Genomic DNA, 20,767 nt, shown 5'->3' with positions numbered 1-20,767 from the left:
TGTGTTTGTACTGTGTGTGTTTGTACTGTGTGTGTGTGTGTTTGTACTGTGTGTGTGTGTGTGTTTGTACTGTGTGTGTGTACTGTGTGTGTGTGTGTGTGTTTGTACTGTGTGTGTGTGTGTGTGTGTTTGTACTGTGTGTGTGTACTGTGTGTGTGTTTGTACTGTGTGTGTGTACTGTGTGTGTGTGTGTGTGTGTTTGTACTGTGTGTGTGTACTGTGTGTGTGTGTGTGTGTTTGTACTGTGTGTGTTTGTACTGTGTGTGTGTGTGTGTGTGTGTTTGTACTGTGTGTGTGTGTGTGTGTGTGTGTGTGTGTGTGTGTGGCACCACCTGTCCTTCACAGTGGGCGTTTCTGTCCTTATCAGAGGCAGTGTAGATTGAGGGCCATCACCCACACTCTGTTGCCATGGTGAAGGCGGACAGAGGCCAGGTTGAGTGGCAGCTCGTCTCAGCACTCGTCCTCCTTCATGCTTTTTAATTTTCCAGTTTGTGTTCACACTGAGTCACTGACACGGCTGTAACTGATCACCTGTCTGTACTGCATGTCAGGAGTCTGCAGCATGTTTCTGTCATAAAAAATGCAGTTGCCAGCGACTGCACTGAATAGTTGGCATTGGCCCAGATCTAGTTGCCAAGGGCAACCCGTCCTGAGCTGCGTCAGTGCCTACCAGGGTTTGTTGTACAGGTACGGCCCTAAGTCTTTATTTAGTTTAACGGCACAACCAGAATCTGCTCAGTTTATCTGAACCCAAAATACCACAAGAATCACAGCCACAGTGGGGGTCATCACAGTGGGCGGGATTCAAATAGCCTGCCTTTTATTTAGCAGAAAGGAGCGTGTTGACCTGCAGAATTAGTCAGTGCGCATGCATTATGAATTCAGATTTTAACATTAAATATACATGGGTGTTGCCAGTTTGATGGAGAATATGTGTACGGTGGTTTTGTGCTGACAGTAGAAAAGCAATGTCTTCTGGCACACGCGGTGCCCGTCAGTCAGAACGCCACGTCTCAGATTCATGGCCTGCATATGCAGAAGCTTCACGTCTGCACAGATGTGATGGAACAAGTGCAGCACAGTGATTCTGTTGGTCTCTTCAGAATAAATGACAAACGACATCAGTGATAACTGACATCAGTGGCTTCAGACAGGAATTAGCAGCATTATTGCTTTATTATTACTCAGCCACATGGATCATGTTGATGCATGGATAGAAATTCAATGTAACCTGACCATGTTATATCTAAACATGGGCAGCACCTCATCAGTCAGTGTGCTAACATTTTATTGAAAATAGAAAGTTCAGAAGTATTCACACCGTGTGTGTGAAAGTCCTGCGAGCTTCACTGCAGCCAGGTCAGACTGCACAGGCCAACCTTAGCCTCTGTGTGTTAGTGAGTCCCAGTACAGCTTATAGTCCCAGTACAGCTTATAGTCCCAGTATAAGTGTCATGGTGAAGACTTCCCTCCCTCCTCTCCTGTGCCAGTGTTTCAAAGGTGCTTATCACTAATCCTTATTTGTTACAAAGTGATAAAATGATACACTGACTGTTAGCGTCTACATTCCTGTTGCATATCAAAGGGTGGGAGCTTGTGTGTGAGGGGGGCATGGGGCGGGACCTCATATGTCCACACCCACTACAGCACACATGTGGGTTGCAAATACATCTCCTGTGTCTGTGGTCCTTTGGTGTTTGTTTGACAGACACTCTGTGCGCTGACACGGGTCGGTCACAAAGTAACAGCACTGCTGATCACACATATTCGAACACGTGGTTTTCAGGGGTCATAATTCTGTGTGCTTGTCTTATTTCCACAGATTGGGCAGCTGGTGTTCAAGGGCATGAAGCGCCTGAACAGGATTCAGTCCATAGTGTTCGAGACGGCCTACAACACCAATGAGAACCTCCTGATCTGTGCTCCAACCGGTGCTGGCAAGACCAACATCGCCATGCTGACAGTTCTCCATGAAATCCGTCAGCACTTGCAGCCCGGTGGTGTCATTAAGAAAGATGAATTCAAGGTGCGATGCACACATCAGCTACACTTATTAGTGCTGTTTATGCTGAAACGGCTGTAGTGTACTGATCTGTCAAGGAAAGATGTCTTTGTGATAACTGCTTCCTGTTTGTAGTGTCACTCCGGCTCGGAGCCTTTGAACACGAGTCCTGGAGATTCAGTTTGCTCCCTGGTGAAGTTTCACACAAGCCCTGCAGGGATTCAGATCACTCGCTGAGATTTCAGGCAGGGAGTTAATAGGACTGCTCTGATAGGTTGAAGTCAAGGGGAGCTGGAGTCATGGGACTTCCTTTAAGATGCTTAGTTTGTTCGGTTGATTTGAACAGTTTGCGTGTTGTTTCACTCCAGTAATGACGTTTCCCTGGATTGTCTTGTGAGTCTGAAAGGATCTACAGCACTGATGATGCTAAATACTAAAGCAGTCAGTGTAACGGTACCATCTCATGCTGTCACTGCTGAGAAGGAAACGAACGACAAGCATCAACAGACAGGAAGTGTAAGGGGAGAGCGGTGGGCTGCTGGCACCGCCCACCAAACCATTACTCTGATAGGTACCAAAGCAGGTTCAGGGGTGTAGTTCTGACTTTGGGTCGAGTGTCCCCTTAACTCTTGTGAGAAGTGTACGTTATTACAATCAGCCAATGGCATTTCAGGGATGGAAAACTGCAGCACTTTGAGTTTCCTGCCTACAGCTGTTACAGTTCACATCTACTGAGGGACTAAGTGTAACTTTGCCACATGTGACAGAGATGTGATGTTTCATAAAACAGCCTTTGTATTAAAGGTTGATGCTAAATGCCTTTTAAACATGTTCATTCACAGAAATGAGCCTGCATTTAATGTGGGCGGAGCTAATCGGCCTGCATGTTCACACACCCGACACGGTTTATGTGTATGAATGCGTCTGTGCTGAGCAAAGACAACGTAGTCTCTGCTGTTTTCTTCAGAGGCTGAAGCTGAGCCGATGACTGAGTGATGATTTGTTATCAAATTTGATTGGTGAATAATGATGACCTCATTATTATGATCAGCTGTTCATGAATGTGTGCGCTGTAAAGCCACGCGGCGCTCGTCCACCCAGTCTCTGTAGTTCATCTGTCAGTGCTGGGTTAGAAAAGCAGAAGATCGCGGTGGTCAAAATGACAAATAGCAACAGTTGGAAACAGACTCTGAAACACTGGCAGTGCTGACAGCTTGGTCTAAAAGCACTGGTCTTAAACCCAGTGTCAGATCCACACACACATCAATAACGCAGACAGTCTTTGTTCTGTATAAAAGCTCGTACACTGACAAACACCAGCAGTGACAAAAGCTGCTTTTCATACATCACCATTACATTTTATCCATGCGAGCGCTGTGACATTTCACAATAAACTGATTTGTGCTGGTAGCTGGGGAACAAATGATGCTGCCCCTCTTTGCTCATTTATCACCACAGTGTCCTTTCAGCCCCGTCTACAACCTTGCTCCACTCTCTCTCCTCCACTCACATTCATTTCCACGCCGCTCTCTCTGTAGATCGTATATGTGGCTCCCATGAAAGCCTTGGCGGCTGAGATGACGAACTACTTTGGTAAGCGGCTGGAGCCACTGGGCATCACTGTGAAAGAACTCACTGGAGACATGCAGCTTACCAAAGGAGAGATCCTTCGAACACAGGTACACACACACACACACACACACACACACACACACAGCTCACTACACAAAACAAGCTAACTCTGCCTGCTACCCTTACACGTCCTCTAGCACTCCAGCTGGATCGGGTTAGGACATCGTCCTTAGAGTGAATCTGTACACACTGAGCTTATTACTCACCTGTAAATCTGATCATCATCACATGTGCAGGTCATGGGTGAAAGCACGCTGTGTAACAGAGCACAGTGAGCGTTCATATCTGTTATTGTTATGGTCACTGTGTGTGTGTGTGTGTGTGTGTGTGCGTGTGTGTGTGCGCGTGTGTGCGCGTGTGTGCGTGCGTGTGCGTGCGTGTGCGTGCGTGTGCGTGTGTGCGTGTGTGCGTGTGTGTGTGTGTGTGTGCGTGTGTGTGCGTGTGTGTGTGTGTGCGTGTGTGTGCGTGTGTGTGTGTGTGTGTGCGTGTGTGTGTGTGTGCGTGTGTGCGTGTGTGTGTGTGTGTGTGTGTGTGTGTGCGTGTGTGTGTGCGTGTGCGTGCGTGCGTGTGTGTGTGTGACAAAGTCTGACATTGAAAGGACTTTAATAGGTGGCTCATACACACGTGTAACAATGTTACACTGACGGTCCAGGTTCAGGGCTGCACTGTGGATTTAGGTTGAGGGGTGTTGGATGAACCCTGTGCTGTAAAGTCAGGCTGTACTCAGACACACTCTCCTGCTGATGGTGGGATATGTAGGCAGAACTCAGATCTAAAACAAGAACATTGGTCCAGTAACACTCTGCGTGTCAAATAAATAAATAAGACTCGTTTTTAATTTGGTCAAATGTTGCTTCAAGATCATCTCCTCGTGCACCTCTGTCGGCGTGCACGTTACACAGTCCTGCTCTGTCGCTGTGCTTTTGCCTCTCGTATAAAGGTGTTCTCATTTACTCATTTTGGAGACACATAGGTGATGTGGGGAGGCAGATCTGGTGAATAATGCAGGTGCTGAGTAGTGAAAATGCTGAGGGTGGATGGATGAATGATCGGTGTCATCCATCCACCCTCCCTCCACTTATCCTCATCAGGGTCACAGGGGGCTGGATCTGTCCCGGGCAGCGGTCAGCAGTCACGGCCAGCACACAGACAGACACACATGTGAACTTGCATTCACACCTCTGGGCAATATGAACCCATTCAGTATCCTAACCCCACTAACTACATGTCTTTGGATTATGGGAGGAAGCTGGAGTATAGTCTGATCAGGCAAAGCATCATGACTACCTGCTAAATCGTGCTAAGCTGTGAGGCGGGGCTTCCACAGATCAGGCGTGTCTGTCCAGCACAGGAGGCCAAGTCAAAGCCAGCTTGTTGTTGTGCTCCTCAAAGTGTTCCTGAACCGTCTTTGCTTTGTGGCAGGAAGCTTAATCCTTCAGTGTGCTGAGAGAGGCCCCAGCATCAGGGAGTGCAGGGGGTTAGTGGTTTGCTACAGAGACGGTGAACCCATGCTGTCATGCTAAACTGCTAGCAAGTTTCCCAGTGAGTTTAAGCTACACTGATGCTATTCTATGTTTTTCATGATTCTAGTTAAACCTGTTGCTTGTTCACCACCTGTATTTAGACCTCTGTGTGAATACAGATGCAATGTAGCAAGAAAGCCAGAGATGAGTCTGTGTCTCAGCATTTACAAGTGTTGAAGCCAAATGCTTTGTTATTGTGCAGCGTACGTCAGCCTGCTCGCCTGTGTTCAGCCGGTCTGTGCACCACCACGCTGTGCTGTTAGTGAACGAGCAGCAGACAGCAGGGTGCACTGTCTGTTTAAATACAGAACTGACCCATACAAATGCAGTTTAACTGCTGTTTGTTATGAATATGGCAGACGCTGTGTCCTGGACTACATGCAGGAAACAGCCGGTGTGAATAATGACGCATGTTCACTTCTTAAGCTGAATTTCATGTTTAGTAAGTTTAATAAGTGAAATGCTGGTGGCATTTTAATTGTAATGTTTCTTTAGGTTAAAGAGGATGAAGCCAAAGAAAAGATGATGATGAGAGAGTTTAGTCCTGTGGCTGTGAGAGACGTCGAGGCTGTTGGACCTGAACGACACTTGGAGCGGGAACACTGGGAAAACCTGCATATCTGTTAAATCCAAAGGAGTTGGATTTAACAGATCGCACAGCTCAGATTTACCCTTCATAAGTCTCATGGGACTTATGAGCACAAAGTGTGTGTGTGTGTCTGAAATGAGGCCAATTCCAGCTAATCTGAAGGTGTTTTAAAACTGCATTTCCATCAGGTCATATGATGAGATTACACAAAGAGAATGATTAGTCAGATTCAGAGCAGCTCTGCAGCACTGCTTCACTTTGAGCTCTCTCTAATGCCTCCGTTTCACCGGCTTATTTGTCGTGCATTTGCACAAAGTGTTGAGTGCAGAGCTGAATCCACGGTTAGTGGGCCCGAGTGATGTCATGCTCTGTAACCTTGGTTTGTTGCGTCTCCCCTCGGTCCCATCGCTCCTTTCATCGCACACCTTTGATGTTGATAGCAGAGTGGGCTTTCTGCCGGGACAGTGTAAGGACGGGAAGCAAATACTTCTAAGAACTTGTGCTTTATGAAACTTGCATGTTGTGCCCTTTGACCTTTATCGGGATCATTACACAACCATCGTCAAAAGCAGCACATCAGGTAAAAGAAGGAAAATCACCACTGTCGTACTGGATCAGGATGTCCTGGATCTCCTTCTCAGAGGCCTCATCCACATCCTTCTGGTAGTATGCAAGCAGGGCTGTGGACATGGCTGGTGTAGATCTGTGCGGTGCCACGCTCCACCGCTCCGCAGCACTGGCTCCAGAAGCTTGTTCTGGAGCGTAGCAGGCTCCACCCTCTCCTCAGGTCTGCCGTTCACCCTGATCAGGACGTCCCCCTCCTGCACTGGGAAACTGCTGTGGTGGGTTTTACGTCCAAACACCTGGACGGACTCCAGAGGACCGTCAGCTGGCATGTTTCTGAAGCACACAAAGACACCACTTAGTTTCTGATTCTGCGAGGAGGAGGGAAACGTGCACCGATGAACCTGCAAGAGAGGGAACCAGTGCATGGTGGAAAGCCAGCCTCACCGCTCCTGAGGGACGACTCGGTGCCCTCGCGCCTGCAGCAATATCACGTATTATTGTGAGTATCAGTGCCTGGATGTCTCTGCGACCTCACGGGTCAGAAACGTTCTTTGAAAGTGAAAGTGAAGGATGCATTTCATGAGTTTGTGAAAGGATGAATCACGTTTGTCTCCCTCACTGTGCGTGTCCAAACCTGAAACCTGCTTTGGATTGGCGTGGCTTCATATAAAAACATGACAGTGTAATGATTGTAGGATACGAGCACTCTGCTGCTCTTCTCTACTGGTCACTTTCCTTTTTATTTTATTCCTCCCACTCGTCAAATCCAGCGTCATCCACTCACTAAGCTGCAGGAGAGAGCAGCAGTTCCCACTGAAATGATTTTCCACATCAGAGTGTAACGACGTGCGCGCTCGCACAGACTCGTGCACACAGAGTGGAGCTTTGAGAAGGTTCTCATTACAGTTGGCCTTGACAGGCTGTTAGTTGTTAACATATCACAATGTAGTGAACGTTTTTCTCTAACCGACCCACTCCATCGTCCACCCGCCCACCTCAACCTCCTACGTGCTCCTCTCCCTGTAATGGCAGAGTTACTATGGAAACGGAAAGAGTTTTGCCATGTGGAAGCCAGCGTGGTTTGGACGGCATGCGGGGACGTCCGGGCACCTTTGCTCTGTCCAGAGGGGAAACATGAGTTAATGACAGTGAGGAAGGAGCAGCGACGCAGCTTTCTGAAACAGCAGCGAGTGTGAGAATGAGTCCGTGTTTCCTGGTCGAGGGAAAAAGCAAAACAGGCTCCATGAACTGGGTTCAAACAAGAACAAACTGCAGGTCGGTGAAACTGTAAAGACAGAGCCCATCAAAGCAGCTGAAGAAAGATCAAGTCATTACTGAAATGCCGTGCTGGACTGAGTCACGGCACTTACTGTAACCATCAGTCAAGTGATCATCGCTTGTCTGATGCTCTCTCAGCGATGTCAGTAAGTAGTATTTAAGTGCTGAGAGTTGGCGAGATGTGTCGTGCCGTTGCTGCACGTGTCCGTGCTAACCTTAGCTCGCACCAGCGAGCAACAATCTTCCTCCCACTCAGGCAGCGACCTGCAGGGATGCACGGGGATGTGCATGTAGCTGCAGCTGCCCTTCCTGCAGATTAAAACTCCAGTTATTATCTGTTTAAGTACATGTTTGTGGTAGTCAGAGACGGTAACGAGTAAAGTAAGGGATTACTATTGCAAAAACGGTAATTAGATTACCGTTACTTTCCCGTAGGAACGCTGCGTTACTGCGTTACTAAAACCGTGATTTTTCTGCGAGAATGTCTCATGACAGTGACGTAAGCGAGTGCGCCGTTAGTGACAACAGCTGTGTGCAGATCAACAATGGATCACATATCTAGTGCAGAGAGAGTATGAGTGTGCAGCGTTTAAAGCGTGGAAGTACTGACCTTACTTTGAGTTTGATTCCATAAAAAGTGACAAAAACATTAGTGTCCGCTGTGCGTGGGAAGAAAACTTCTTTTTACAGCGAAAAAACCCCTAAACTTCCAACAAGCACCGAGTAGCTACGACGTAATGGGAAACTCACAGAGAAACTCGCGGATTCTTCCACTGACCGTGGCACACCTGCACCAGGGTAAACCTCCGCCTGCCCCACTCCTGCTTTACAGGTGAAAATAGAGCAACAGGACCGCTGAGTCTTTGACTTTATTTATTTTCTGCTGTGTTTTACTTGCATCTATTTGAAAGACTGAGTGTAAACACAAAAAATATTTTATTTTATGTGCTGGAATGTGCAGAAAATAGGTTTCAATGTTAAACTAATTTCTTCCAGTCAGAGAATGTTGCATAGAATTAAATTTTTGCTTGATGCATAAAGTTAAAAGATTAAAACTAATAAAACAAGTTTTAAAAAGAGACTTTTCCATTTGATTACATTTTGTATGATGGATTATGTAGAAAAAGTAGAATTGGGCTGAAAGATCTATCGCTTTATCACCTACTCAGGTTGTAAATCGTGTTTACGTAACTAATTACTTTTGAAAATAAGTAATCAGTAAAGTAATGGGATTACTTTTTGGGGGAAGCAATCAGTAATTAGTTACTGATTACTTTTTTCAGGTAACTTGACCAACACTGGTGGTATTTACAGAAATAGTTTTGTGTAGTTTCCCACGGCTGCCGTGGACGTCTGCATGTGCTTTGGTTGTTTTTGGAGCATTTCTAATGAATCAATAACTGATACTGTGACTGTGTGTTTGCTGTGTGTTCATTACACCCACAGTGACTGCAGATGAAGCAGAGACATGAAGGGATCTGATCTGTTGTCTATGGAAAATATTACAGTCATCATTGTCAATAAAAGTGCAGTACAATAAAAAACTGCTGCAATGACCATGAATCCAGCAGCACCGAGTTTGTTTTCAGCCTCTGTGTGCACAGAAGCTCGTTGTAACATCAACCAGGTTTACTGAACGACTTTCAGAAACCTGTGTGAACGTTTGTAAAGTGTGTGTGTGTTATGTGTGTAAAGATCAGGAATAAGGAACAAATCAGCAGTCCATCAGATGTACTCGGCACATCCAGATAAATGGCGTAAAGTCCCGTCTCATATAGTGTCTGATGATATGGTAACAAGGTTTCCTTGGAAGTGCTGCAGGAAATGTCACTGGTGTCTCCCAACGCTGAACATGTTTCAGCCTAAGTATTCCCAAAGGGGGCCACAGGCATCCATCTGTGCACAGGAACGGTGAGGAATGTCAGCCGGATGTAACTAAATGTTTCTGTCCACACATGAACACAGACCCACCGTAAATCACGCGAAGCCGGCTCGTAGTCTAAGAATCAGTCACAGTTATACTTCACTCAGTAATCAGCTGCTCATTGTAAAAATACAAAGTCACTGAGTTTTGTTTTTATAGTAATTAAATCAGTGAGTTTGTTTTTGGGTCATTTCTCTGGTGATGCCCGACCGTCTGCATCCAGTAAGGCTGCTGGTCCTCCAGCCCTCGGCTCTGACATGTTGGTTACATATTTGATAAGCACGTTGTCTCTTTGCTCTAATTCAGTAATTAATGTTTGAAAAGAACCATTTTTCTTGGCCACTTTATTTCTCATGTGTGTGAATTTGTCTGATTAAATTGTCACATTTGAGAAACCTTAACTTACATTTTCTTCTATGAAATATGAAGAATGAGCCAATTTCGAGGGTTGATTGCAGTCCTGCAGCGATCATTTGATTAACTGGCTAAATAACACCATTAAGGAAAACAATTACATGTTTTCTCTGCACCTCCTCGTGTGTGTTTGTAAAGCAATTAAAAAAGCACTTTGGCATCTGCTCCAATTGCCAGAGCCTCCATTTAAATTAACCAGTACGTCCAATTAGGAGCATGCGCTTCCTTTCCTGTGAGCGTCTCTAATGGCTGGATAGATTGATTTAAATGCAAACTAGAGGGAATTTAATGAACTGCTTTTACAGGAAGACTTTAATAGGAATCTGCACATCCTCCAACAGGTTCACACTCCATTAATTAGGCATTGTAGTATTTTTTCCTCAAACAGAGACAAATATCGCACGGGAAGCTGCAGATACTAAGACGTGTGCAGAGAAGCTTTCTGTTGATTCAGAAAGATATGCTGATGCTCTTCAATGTAATTAGTCTGAGAGGCAAAGTAGCAGCGTTTATACTGATCGTGCCGTCACAGACTCACGTCACCGACGGGCACAGGGTGCGTACTGTAACTCAGCACACGTCTGTCATTACCTGTTATTACTGTGATGGAGCAGATCTGTGGGCACCTGTGCAGTGACCGCCCATCAATCTAAGATCATCTGTTGGAACGACGCTGCTTTGGCTTCAAACAGCGTGGGAGTCTTGGTGTGACCGATGTTTCCAGATGTTTCCAGATGTGTTCGAGTAAACAAATACCAGCTGATTGGTGCGTGTGTAAGCATTATGCCAGTGCTAGCACAGCTGATATATTCATTAGTGGCTTTTCAACGTGGGCGTGGCCGGTGCTGTCATAGTGTCACCAGGAGCTGAGAGAGATGAGAACAGATGATGTGAAAGGAAAGTGCACGTTGCCATGACAACTGTGAAATAAATTCATGTAGACAGTCCTGCATCTCCCCGCTAACTAACAACAATCTGTTGTGGGTTTGTTTGTCTGTTGTTGTTTTTTCAGTTCCATTCATAAACTTGAGTTCTTCCAAAACCAGTTCAGCCAGTACGTGTGACGGACGTGACTCTGTCTGTCAGAGCTGTGTCAGCTGTGTAGGGCCTTGGTCAGGTGACTGACCGTGACTGATGCTGTGGGTCATTCTTACTTTGTGAAATCGTATCCAATCACTTTCTTGTTGAGTTGAAGTAACACACCTTCGTCTTGGCTGTTGAGACGTTTGTATTAACCAAGGACACAATTTTAACGTCATCCACTTAATTTGTGTTTTGTGATTTTTTTTAATTTAATTCTGGTGTTGCTGAGCTGGCCAGCACGTTGCTTCTCTTTACTGTACCACACTGTTTATCTGACCTCTGTTGGCTTTAGTTCTGCCTCTGTCAGTGCGCCCAGGGCAGCTGTGGCTACATGTAGCTGCCATCACCAGTGTGTGAATGTGTGGATGGGTGAATGTAGTGTAAAGCGCTTTGGGGTCCTTAGGGACAAAGTAAAGCGCTATACAAATACAGGCCTTTTGACCATTTTTACCATTTTTCTCAGCCTAATGAGGACCTGCTTCTCTCACAGCTGTGCTCATGCCGAGCGTGAACAGCTACTGAAGGAGTTCAACACTCACAGCTGCTTAGAATCAGTCAGGCAGGTGAAGGGAACAGGCCTCACTTGCCGTCGTGTAGTTCTTGTTCAGTCTCTGACGGTGGGGGACTTTGCATAAAAATGGCAGTAATTCCTAAACAGCTGTGGTGGTGTACAGAGGCACAGCTACAACACCGAGTCCGACCACACTGTGGGCAAACTGAACACTTCCATGGCCTCACTAAACTCCCACTCTCGAGTCTCTGCCTCGGCAGCCACAAGGCTGTAATCCAGCTGGCCCACCTGTACCTGTCAGCCGGGGTTCAGCCCCCACAGGCCTACACGCCAACTAAGCTCTTGGTGGAGGTGGGAGTTGGAGGTCGCTGTAAGAAACTGCAGCACACTCTTATCAAACTCTTGGATCTACCAGGCCTGTGCAGCGTCTGTCCAGCTCACTATGAAGTGGGGTTCAGCTCCTCTTTTCACTGACGTGTCCGAGACGTCCGTAGATGACCAAGTCAGTCGTTACCCTGCAGCCCAGGACCGCAGCAGCCCAACAGCCTGGGCTCAATCCAAGAGCGCTCATGCCCAGGATGGAGGGATGTAACCTACAAACCTTTACATGTAAATACAGAACTTTACTATACGATGAAAAATAAGGTGCAGCTCTTCACACTGTCACTGTATATAAAGGGATCTGTATCCAGATTACCGTCTACACACTTTTAAAATTGATTTATTTTGACGAGCATTCAGATCTGTCAATGATCCGCCACACCAGATCAGGCTAATCAGAAAGCTATTGGCTATGCATTAGCTCGTGTCTCTAGACAATAAGTCATATTTGGAGAAGCAGAGAACAATAAAGTAATGATTTCTTGTTCAGCTCATGCTTTGCTTGATTATTCTCTACATAGCTAACAGCTAATGGTTTTTGACAGGTTTTGTTTCACATGGTTCATATGAGACTTCCAGCTCAGCTTATCATCAGTTATCACTCCAACACATTTATTCTCGTTCACTCTTTCAGTTTCAGCTCAACCCTGATTTTAGCCACGTTTCATTTGTCTGGTGCCAAAAATAATACATTTTGTTTTATATTTAACAATAACTTATAGTTACCTCCGTTTCCACTGCAGTCAGAAGCTGTTCTAGGTTTTTATCTGATTGATGCACAGTGGTATCATCAGCAAACAATACACATTTATATATAACATGAATCGTTTAGGGCCCAGCACAGAGCCCTGAGGAACACCACAGGTTACCTTCAGCTGATTAGATTTGCACGTATTGATCCAGGTAACTTTTCATGCACGTGTATGCGATCCCTCTTATGCCATATCTGTCTAGTTCATTCAGTAATATAATATGATCAATGTTAAAGTGTATAAAACACCAGCAGTATGTTCCTTATTATCTGTTGCATATCCGCTCTGCCGTATTATCACTTATTATGTTTCTCAATATATTTACCACGTCTATTAACAGATCATTTTCCTAAGATTTCTGAGAACTGTGGAGTTATTGATCTGTAGTCGGTTGTGGGTAACCCTAACCCTCTCTGTGGCTTTTTCCATTTTGGAGGGAAACGTACCAGGTTACACATGTATGTGAAAGTTTGCACTATGCTACAATACGTTTAACTAATATCACGTCAATACTGAAACAATCAGTGGCCTTTTTAAAGTTGTCTTCAGAACATCAAGTATTCCTCTGTGACTCACAGCACCAATGAACTGAGTAATGTGTTTATTTAGCTCATTATTATTTCTTAACTCTTGAATTTCTTGTGCTACATTAAAGCCAACATGTCCAAAGAAATCATTCAGTTCATTTGCAGTGTCGTTAATTTTATGAAGCACAATCTTCATCTTTTCTAAGATATTCTGGATGTCTTGTTTTTCGAGCCCTTTTTGATTATACGATTTAATAACCTCCATGTTTGTTGTGATCCACTCCTGCTTTGCTCCAATAATGTGTGGTAGTACTTTTAATATTTACTAATCTATTTTTATATGACTTGTACTTAATAAATCTCTCACATAGATTATTTCTGTTCATCTGTCGCCTTTGTGATCCGTGGCCTATTTGAGCCGTGATGCTTTTCAGTGATTTCCACTAAAGGACGATGTTTGTCAAATACATTACAGACAAATGTACCATACGCACTATGAGGCTCTGCAGCAGTGGCTCGTGTCATGTTTGATTCTTTGTTTAGTTTTTCAGGTTTGCTGATGTTGCACTTCCTTTCGTTTTACTGGAGAAACATACATTTTATTATAGAACATGTTCTTGAAGGGGAGAAACGCATGATCATCTATAGAGGACCTTGTCCTGTTTTCAGATGTTGGTGACGACTCCGGAGAAGTGGGACGTTGTGACCAGGAAGAGTGTTGGCGATGTGGCTCTGTCACAGATTGTGCGGCTCCTCATCTTGGATGAAGTCCATCTATTGCATGAAGATCGAGGCCCGGTTCTTGAGAGTCTGGTGGCCCGGACCATCAGACAGGTTAGTGTTCCTCCTCGTTCCCCGTCCTCAGTTCATATTTCTCACTTCAATGTTTCAGATCATCAAACAAATTAAAATAGTCAAAGACAACACCATTAAACACAAAATGCAGTTTCTAAGTGAAGGTGTTTATTATCAAGGGGACAAAGTCCCAGACGTGATGGCCTGCTCTGTGGGAACTGTGGGATCTCTGAAAAGCTGAGCAGTTAGTCAGGGTGTGATTCTCTCTGAGAGTCGGGTCTTATTCGGAGCTTCTTCACTACCTCAGCGGTGTTTTCCATGTCAGGTCCTCCCTGATGTCTCGATGCACGCGCAATCATCCAGGTGAGGAAATCCTAAAATGTAGATTCTGTTCATCTGGATGTTTTCAGGGGTCTTTGTGGTGTTCAAGACCAAATTGTTGTTCCTACATCACGCTGTCAGCTGCTCCACCTCATCCCTGTAGGCGTGCTCATCCCTCCAAAAATGAGTCCCACCACCGTCTGCAAACTTAACAAAGGTGTTACTGTGGTGAGTGTGGAGCAGGGGGCTCTAGCCCTGTGGGGGGCCAGTACTGAGTCTGGCCCCCCACAGTCGACTAGTCACGATTACGTCGACTATAAAAATCGTCGACGGCTAATTTAATAGTCGGCGCCTCGTTTGAAGCTTTGTAAGAGGAATAAGTAGCAGGATTTAAGAGTGTAATAACGGACTGAAACAGAAGATGGCAGCACTGCATGTACAAGGATGCCAGCTGCCGTTAAACCCCGAAGAAGAAGAAGCTGTGTCCCAGAATTCATAGCGCGGCCCAGCTCAGTTTCCAACAATGGCGGCAGCTAGTTAGTTTTAATATTACTCTTATTATTCTTTCTGGGTCACAAAATAAACGTTTAACATATTTTCAGAATGTAGCTGTGTAAACCTCAAATATCTGCTCAGTTTATCAGGACACCACATATTTTCAAAAGCGCTCCGAAGTTTTCGGAGACGTCTGTTACCCACTAGCTCGATAGCTAGCCGGGAGGTCAAGGGTCACTAGAGCCGTGAGAACACCGGACTCCCGGCAAATCGTTTTCAAACCCACTGCTGTCTTTTGCTGCTCAGGTTAAACATGATATATGAGTCACTTAGATAACTTAACAATGTTATTGTTTGACTTTTTTCAGTGTTTTATTTGTTCCTGAGTAAATCAGTTTGGCTGAGATTAAAGTTTTTACACAGCTGAATAAACATCAAGCAGACAGCTGATTATCAGAAGTGTGAGATGCTGGAGAATTTACTCCAGTGTCCTGTTATATTTTAGATAGCAAGGAGTTTATTAAACTTCAAACAATCTGCAGATTTCATTAAAATGTAATAAACTATCATCTTGTCTTTATTTTTAGTTAGCACCTGAAACACTTAAAGCTGTAAGCTAATGATAGTTATATAAGAGCAGATGCTGCTGGTGCAATAAGCTGTAGTTTTACTCCAATGGATGATGATCTGATTAGTCGACTAATCGCAAAAATACTCGGTGACTAGTCGACTATCAGAATAATCGATTGTGGCGGCCCTGGAGGATAATGGTAGGAGCAGCCGTGTGCAGCTTCAAGTGGGGTAGAGCAGCATGGACGCTGTGGCCACAGTGTTCTCTGTAGGCAAAGCACATCACCTCATGATCCCACTTGATAATTTACATTTTTCATTAAATATACAGTCTTTGAAAAACAAGTTCTGATGTTTGGTCTTTGTGTCCAGTTGATGCAAACAGGTCCCAGTCATGTTTCAGACACATCCAGTCCCTCTGGCATGTTGTTGCTGTGATAAGCAATCATCAGTTCACTGTCTGAGCTGCTGATTCCCTGTAATGATGACTGACGTGTGCAGGAAGCAACCTGGATATTTCCCATAGAGAGTGATTATCCAACTGTAGAAAGAGACAGAACTTAATTTCCAATAAGCCAGTGTGATGCAGTGCTGTCACATGTCAGTTCATGGAGGAATGTTAATAAGTGGAGAAGTCTATTTTTAGCCTGTCACTGACTCAACCTTGCATCTTATTCTGTGAACTGCATGTGAATCCAGAAAAATCTGCCAAAATACCAAATACATGTATGAATGTGTCCTTGGACCCGAATGATCTCAGTGTGCACCCAGTTCATGAAAGCCTTTGGATCATGCATCACACACAGCAGCACATGTGGCCCGTGTAGCATAAATATACATCTCAGCACCGCCTTTGAGTTGTATACGTAAGAGAGTAATGAGAAGATGAAAAGAAGACGATGGATAAATCTGACGTGTGTGTAAATCACATTAGCAGTGAGCCAAAGGATGCTGTCCATATGCATGACTGCTTTGTTCAGTGGTGGTTATTTATAGCAGCTCTTAGAGTTAATAATTCACCTGCCTGGCCTGTAAACCATCATCAGCAGTAATATCTTATCATCGCCATGAATCTTCACAAAGCCAGTAAGGAAGGGTTTGCAGTTATATACAAACTGTTTCTCTATAAAAGGTAGAGGAGGAATTCATTAGAACGAGGCGCAGGAACTCAGCATGCACCAATCAGAAGGTCAGTAGTTTGATTCCCAAAGTCCCAAAGCTGATCCCACAGTGTGAGTGCACTCCATGAAATCTGTGTGAAGCTGTGAATGTTGCTCTCAGCCAGTTAGAGCGCCACGTGGACCAGTTAGACCAGTTAGAGTGCCACGTGGACCAGTTAGAGCGCCACGTAGACCAGTTAGAGCACCACATAGACCAGTTAGACCAGTTAGAGCGCCACGTGGACCAGTTAGACCAGTTAGAGCGCCACGTGGACCAGTTAGAGCGCCACGTGGACCAGTTAGAGCGCCACGTAGACCAGTTAGAGCACCACATAGACCAGTTAGACCAGTTAGAGCGCCACGTGGACCAGTTAGAGCGCCACGTGGACCAGTTAGAGCGCCACGTAGACCAGGCCATTCACCATCTTGTCCTAATGCAAATGTGATTGGAGCGATGCACTGTTGGACCAAGTGTTTGTGAGGAGGAACAGTGTGGTAAAGACGTCAGAGCAGAGAAGCACGGAGCAGCACTGAAACACAGCGGCAGGGACGAGCTGCTGTGCTGAGCAGTGACTCTGACCTCTTTGGCGAGGTTAACCGCAAGGTAATTGAAAACTGGGCTGTACATGTGACCGCTGTTTATTCGGTTCACAGCCCATTTATCTGCAGGTTGAGCTGATATTACTGAAGAAGGGCTGACTGGGCTCTTTGTACACCTTGAAGTTGTGCTGCAGTGCACAAGTTTGAAGCCTCTTGACTGTCTGTGTAGTTGCCAGCAGACTGCATATGTGGTCAGGGCTTAACGATAGATGTAGAATGAAACCAGAGGTATTAGCAGAGAAACATGGCGCTCGTGGAAAGCACTGTGCCACAGCAGTAATTATGCTAGAAAGTAGAACTTTCAAGGAAAACGTTTGTTAAGCAAACCAGCGTTTGTGTTTTTATCCTCGGTGATTCTGTGCATGAAGGTTTAATCCTCACGTGACCGATGACATTCAAATGCTTTAAAAAGAGCTGCTCCAGTAGCTGCTCAAGGCCCTTTGAAGGTGGCTGCTGATGGATGAGTTTTGATTCTACAGTATAAGGACTTAACTCACCAAGAAAAGAAAAGCTTCACTGTTTCCATCAGCTTTTCGTGCACGCTTAGTAAGTCAATGGATATTATTGGAAACTCAGTTTTCCCCTCTACTGTTACACTGTACTGTACTGCACTAACAAAGCACAACCTATTCCAGCGTGCTGCTACAGTGTGGTGATACAGTGGTTAGCACGTTCGCCTCACTCCAGGAGGGCTCCTGTGTGAACCCCATTTCTCTGCTTAGGTTTTACTCCCACAGTCAAAATACAGAACTGTAAAGTGGGGGTTCTAAATTGGAAAATTGACCACAAAGTTGTTAAATAAATATCTGTTTATTTCTATGATACTTTGCTAGGAGTAAAATAGGTGTTGGGTGGCCGGACTAGAGCTATTCTGCTTGAGTATCTCTAAGTTTTTGCCATAAAGCTGATCAAGGAGCCTCTTTGGTTTGGTTGGCCCAGGGGTCTCGTGAAGCAGAAAATGGGTATTGCCCCAAAAGGGCTGTGGCACTGGCAGTTGCTGAAGAAAAAAAAATAGAGTCTGAGCACAGTTAAGGGAGGCCATGGAGGACTACTTTGGGCAGCCCACAAAGAAGTTCTGGCAAGCTGTCCTGGAAGGACTTGACACAGGCCATTTGCAGTCAGGAAGGACTCTGATGACCTGATATTGAGATGCTGTTGGTGGTGGAAACAGTACTTTGACGAACGCTTCATTCCAGTCAAAGTAGCCGACGCAGAGGAAGCAGAGCCTGAGGACTGTGGGAAAGTCTTATGAATTATACTGGTATGCTGGCAGAGGTCACTGGGGGAGTTGAGAAGCTCCCTGCAGCCAAGACACTGGGTTTGGATGTGATGCTAAAGACTAGACACTGTGGGGTCTTGGTTACCTGGAGCGTGTGCTCCAGTTACTGAGGTATTATTCTGCCCAGTTTATTTCAGGATGCTGGAAGGGAACCTCCAGCCAGCTGTCCAAACTTGGACCTAGGAGGAACAGTGCAAACAGTCTGCATGTGCTTTGTAGACTTGAAGAACGCTTACGGCCCTGGAGGCACCTGTACTGCAGGAGAATAGGGCCCCTGCTGCTATGGGCCATTAGGTCCGTGTATAACCAAAGGTAGAGATCTCTTGGCCCAAAGCAGAGCACTCAGTGGACCATGGTTGGCCCCTTTGTCCAATCCTGTTCTTGATTTTCATGGACAATAATCAGCCTATAGTCAGGCTGAGGAGTGCGTCCACTTTGGCTCAGAAATGTATCACTGTGGTTCTGTTGGGTTCATCGGAGCATGACCTGCAGCATGCCGTGTGAAACAGCTAGGATGAGAGCCAGCACCTTCAGGTTTTTGGAAATCTTACTCATGAGTGATTAGCAGGAATGCAGATGTACCCAACTGTCGTGGTGAAGACAAAGCTGAGCTTTTGATTTCCTACTTTATCTGCATCCCAAACCTCACCTATAATCATGAAATCTGAGAAATAACCAAAAATTAAGATCATAAATACGAGGCCCCGCCTCCACATGGTGACCTGGTTTAGGCTTAGAAATAGGCTGAGGAGCTCAGCCATCTGGAGCGATCTGGGACTAGAGCTGCTGCCTCAAGTCTGTCCAAAGAAGCCAGTTGAACTGGTTTGGGAATTTGGTTAGGATTGACTGGACGGGATTGGCTGGGAATGCTTTGTGGATTTTTGGAATATCCTCCTTAGGCTCCAGCCACGTGGAAGATTATGGATGGATGGAGTATAATTCCCAGGATCAAGGTGATGCATGGCTTGTCTTCTGGTTGGCATGTATGCTGCAAACCCAATTACCGTGTGTCTCATTTAAGGCTGGTAGTGAAAATGGTTGCTTGACAGTTTTTATAACGTGCAGTGTTTCATCATGGATAGCCGACGTTACTCCTGGAACGTCTCGTCGTTTCTCCCAGGCTTCCTGTGACTGAGAAACCTGACAGGAGCTCAGAGGGCTCTGCCAGCTGTGTACAACTGTAGTTATTACAAAGTAGAAGTGCTGACTGTGTGCAATGCAGGCATAGGGAAGGAAATACATAATGTTTAATTTGTTTATACTGCTGGGTGGCACCTCCCTTCCTGTAACATTCAGCATGTTGTGAAAGGTGGCAAACGTGATGCATCTGGGAGTCTGTCACTAAAAAGCAAGACTTAATGACTTTTTAATGACCCAATCTGACACTGTGACGAGCAGGAAACCTGTTTGTTTCTTCTTGTATGTACGTGAGAACTTGTTTACAACGTGTAGTCCACCCTCCAACAGAAGATTTTGGGTACCAGCGGAGCGCCTGGCAGACCTCCCCCTCCTTCATCTCTCTGTCCAATTATTGCCACACCTGACAGACTGCTATAATTGTTTGTGCTGAAGGAATTACGCTGGCTGCTGCCGATGCGCTAGGTGCTTAAGTTCACATCCTCAGACACATTAATATGGAAATCCCTGTAAACTAAATATTTGTCCCCCTTTTTATGCAAATGTCTTAGAACAAAGCCAGATATCACTTTGATGTTTTGCTTCGAAGAGGTTTAGTTTTCACTGCCTTTTCTTGGCTCGGTATAGCGCTACCAATTATGCCCTGCATTCAAGATAAAACTCCCTCTAACCTTTATGAAAAAAGTAAAGGTTACTGTGCTGTACAGCTTCTTCTTTATGGTTTCAGCAGCATCTGTGTTCTACCGAAGCTCACAGACACACATTTTATAACAAGGTTCATTCAGTGGAATGCTTATTGTGTTTAATGCTAGAAGAATATACCGTTTTTATGAGTTTGTTAAGTTGGCTCATCCATGAATTTCACTGGGGCAGATGTAGAGATACTGTGCTATTATAGCTAGGGCTGCCACGATTACGTCGACTATCAAAATCGTCGACGACTGATTTAATAGTCGACGCGTCGTTTGAAGCTTTGTAAGAGGAATAAGTAGCAGGATTTAAGAGTGTAATAACGGACTGAAACAGAAGATGGCAGCACTGCATGTACAAGGATGCCAGCTGCCGTTAAACCCCGAAGAAGAAGAAGCTGTGTCCCAGAATTCATAGCGCGGCCCAGCGCAGTTTCCAACAATGGCGGCAGCTAGTTAGTTTTAATATTACTCTTATTATTCTTTCTGGGTCACAAAATAAACGTTTAACATATTTTCAGGCTTGAATGTAGCTGTG

General features: G+C 45.2%; 1 protein-coding gene across 4 annotated transcripts in view; it reads left to right on the top strand.

Moving 5' to 3' along the window:
* Positions 1–20,767, top strand: part of ascc3 (activating signal cointegrator 1 complex subunit 3) — a 139,535-nt gene that overhangs the window by 57,838 nt on the left and 60,930 nt on the right. For all 4 annotated transcript variants that reach the window (XM_085472844.1, XM_085472842.1, XM_085472841.1 and 1 more), the window contains 3 exons: positions 1,823–2,026; positions 3,541–3,681; positions 13,853–14,017. In XM_085472844.1, coding sequence (XP_085328970.1) covers positions 1,823–2,026; positions 3,541–3,681; positions 13,853–14,017 — 510 coding nt within the window. The remainder of the gene's footprint in view (positions 1–1,822; positions 2,027–3,540; positions 3,682–13,852; positions 14,018–20,767) is intronic.

The sequence above is a fragment of the Copadichromis virginalis genome, linkage group LG11, assembly GCF_057382275.1.
Source record: "Copadichromis virginalis isolate Kocher_CV1m ecotype Utaka linkage group LG11, C_Virginalis_male_GT1.1, whole genome shotgun sequence".
In the NCBI taxonomy this organism is placed as follows: domain Eukaryota; kingdom Metazoa; phylum Chordata; class Actinopteri; order Cichliformes; family Cichlidae; genus Copadichromis; species Copadichromis virginalis.
This window is presented reverse-complemented; position numbering and strand designations above follow the sequence as displayed.